Source organism: Teleopsis dalmanni, chromosome 2 (genome assembly GCF_002237135.1).
Source record: "Teleopsis dalmanni isolate 2A chromosome 2, ASM223713v2, whole genome shotgun sequence".
Lineage (NCBI taxonomy): Eukaryota > Metazoa > Arthropoda > Insecta > Diptera > Diopsidae > Teleopsis > Teleopsis dalmanni.
In genome coordinates, this window is record NC_051847.1 from 108806936 (window position 1) to 108809894 (window position 2959).

The 2959-nt window shown below is 41.9% G+C and overlaps 1 protein-coding gene across 1 annotated transcript; it reads left to right on the top strand.

The window, feature by feature from the left end:
- Positions 1-1002: 1002 nt before the first annotated feature.
- LOC119682516 lies at positions 1003-2075 on the top strand. Its single transcript, XM_038095977.1, has 2 exons — positions 1003-1959; positions 2049-2075. The coding sequence occupies exon 1, from the start codon at positions 1208-1210 to the stop codon at positions 1814-1816; it is 609 nt and encodes a 202-aa protein (XP_037951905.1). The 5' UTR covers positions 1003-1207; the 3' UTR covers positions 1817-1959; positions 2049-2075.
- Positions 2076-2959: the final 884 nt, after the last annotated feature.

Genomic DNA, 2959 nt, shown 5'->3' on the forward strand with positions numbered 1-2959 from the left:
ACAACTCGTCCCTTCCCAAAAGCCCGTCAGCTGACAATCGAGTTCCTGGAGGCAGGGTTCGTATTTGCTCACTCATGAGCAGCTCAGGCTCATGAGCAAGAGCCAATTCTTACGTGAGCCCAAAATTGGCTCATGAGCGTAAGCCCATAATTGGCTCATATTGAAGAGCTGCTCACCAGCGTGAGCCTTCAAGTTGCCCATATTGAAGAGCTGCTCATGAGGTCTCACGAGCAAAGAGCTCACGAGCTTAACTTTAATAAAAAGCGATTTACTAGTTTATTTGCTTTATTTATTTTTATAAACGTTATATGTAAAAATATATAATTTCATATTAAACGAAACAATAATTTGAATTTGAAAAACAAATTTATAAAATATTATTATTTTTCACAAATAAACAATAAAAATATATTTATTATTTATTTTAGAAGCTTAATTATGTCCATATTTTAGTTAGTTTAAGGTTATTAATATTTTTAATCTTTTTAATGACATGTTTTTACAAAAAAAATAATAGCAAAACCTTAAATTGGGCGCATAAGATCTCATGAGCCGCAGCTCATACTCTTGCTCACGTGCGTGAGCTCATTTATAACATAATGGCGGCTCTTGCTCGTGAGCGTGAGCTCTGTAGTTGGGCTCGCTCTTGAGCCTGAGCCATCGTATGAAAAGAGTTTTTTGCCGGCTCATGAGCCGTGAGCAGAATGAGCCGAAATGAGCCGCTCATGGGTATGCAAATACGAACTGTGCCTGGAGGTACTATGTGCATATTAAATGCTAGCTTCGGTATTTTCATATGATTTACTTCGATTGTCCCCTGGGTAGTCACATTTCCTCCGAAGGCTCCAATAAGTCCTTTCGCCTTTCCCCTATTTATTCGCGCAATGGTTTTTAATGCCTCCAACTTCAACAAACTAGTGTCCGCTCCTGAATCCACTAAAAAAACTAGACGGTTGTTTTTAGCCTCCTTACAGGGTATCACAATATATGCATCGTTAATCGATTTATCCATTTCTGTTAGACCATTATAAGATACATCAGTTTGCTGTGACACTTGAATTTTTCTACGCTTTGCCTTGTTTGCCTGCTTACTCGTTATTGTTGACAGATTTATTTGTTCCTCCTGCCGTATGTACTGATTGCCACCTGTGTCCCAAAACTCAAACCATTCCCGGATGCTATTCTCAAAGTGTTTCAGGGCGAAGAGATGCCCAAAACCTATGTGTGCATCACATTTATTCCCCCCTCTGCTGTGCTACCACCAGAAATTCTGATGTCCCGATTGGAAAAACAAAATGGTGGCATTTGCACATCATCGTGGAGAATTCTCAGGACTGAGAAAGATAACAATGGTGGGGAAACCGTTACGATCTCAGTGGACGAAAAATCCAAAAATTGGATAGTCGGTCAGGCAGGGAAGCTGTATCTGAACTTCACACAAATTCACGTACGTGTGAAGGGAGAGCCAACTGGACCCAAGAAACTGACGACAAAAAGGCCATTTACGACAGAGAAACCCAGTGACGTCAAGCAACAGGTGCCTCCATCCAAAAGGCCGCTTTCAGGTGATAGACCCAGTACCTCAAAAGCACAGGCAGATAAGCCAAGTGAGACGGTTAAGGTCACACGGGACAGCACCCGAACTGAAGTCGGACCCAGCACCTCAAAACAGCAGGGTGGCACACCGGTATCTAGCATAAAGGACCAGAAGCAAGGGCCAAAGAAACCAGCTTCAAGATCCCCTCGACAGGAAGCACCCACTCATGGGACAAAATTGCCCAAGTGGATGCGGAACGGTAAAGGACGATACCAATAAAATGATGAGGTGCCTGCAGGTTAATCTTCAACACGCCAAAGCTGCTACGGCGGTGTTGACACAGCGACTTCTATCTGAAAAGATTGACCTAGCCTTTATCCAGGAGCCATATGTATATGAGAACCAGATAAAGGGAATAAAAGGTAAGCTACTGTACGATCATGCTAGCCATGGTCGACCTCGTGCTTGTATTGTGGTAAGAGATGACATTAATGCTTTCATTATTCCACAGCACACCAACAAGGACCAGGTAGCAGCAATAATTTCTGTGGACACCCCAGTAAGTAAGACAGAGCTCATTGTCTGCTCATCTTACCTACCTGGAGACTCCCAAGACCTGGACTTCCTATCACTGAAAGGACTAGTAGACTACAGTGTTAAAAGCAAGAGGCAACTCATCGTTGGAAGTGACGCTAATGCACACCACACGATCTGGGGCAGCACCGACATCAATAAAAGAGGTGAGTGTCTATTTGAATTTATAACTGGTAACAAACTATATATTTTGAATACGGGCAATAAGCCCACTTTTATAAACAGAATCAGGGAAGAGGTATTAGACATCACCCTAGCAACACAATTTATAAAAAATTTTATCAAAAGCTGGAATGTTTCAGCAGAAACATCCATGTCTGATCATCGTCAGATTAGATTTGATATTGATCTAAATATGAAGGTAAGGGAATCGTATAGGGTGCCTAGGGCCACAGAATGGGATCTTTATACTGACGAACTCAAGGCCAATCTAGGCAGTAATAAACATACGATAAAAAATATTCATGATTTAGAAATAGCTGATGCTGCCTTAAGCACAACTATTATAAATGCCTACCATGGGGCCTGTCCGGTGAAAAATAAGACCGGCAACAGAAGTGCACCATGGTGGAATAAAAAGTTAGCCAAGCTAAGAGTCGAATCCCGGAGACTTCAACAAGGCAAAAACCAACGGTGAATGGGACAATTATAAAAATGCCCTCACCGCCTACAATAAAGAAATTAGAAGGGCAAAAAGAGAATCATGGAGAGGCTTTTGCTCAGAGATTCAACTCATGCAATAGCGCAAAAATCCACAGGGTTATCTCGAAAAGCCACACTAATCCCATTGGGCTTCTAAAACGACCTGATGGTCTTTATACCAATGAC

What these genes read in the sequence shown, in the direction of transcription:
- LOC119682516 (XM_038095977.1), top strand. Translation starts at nt 1,208, where the DNA reads ATGCCCAAAACCTATGTGTGCATCACATTTATTCCCCCCTCTGCTGTG.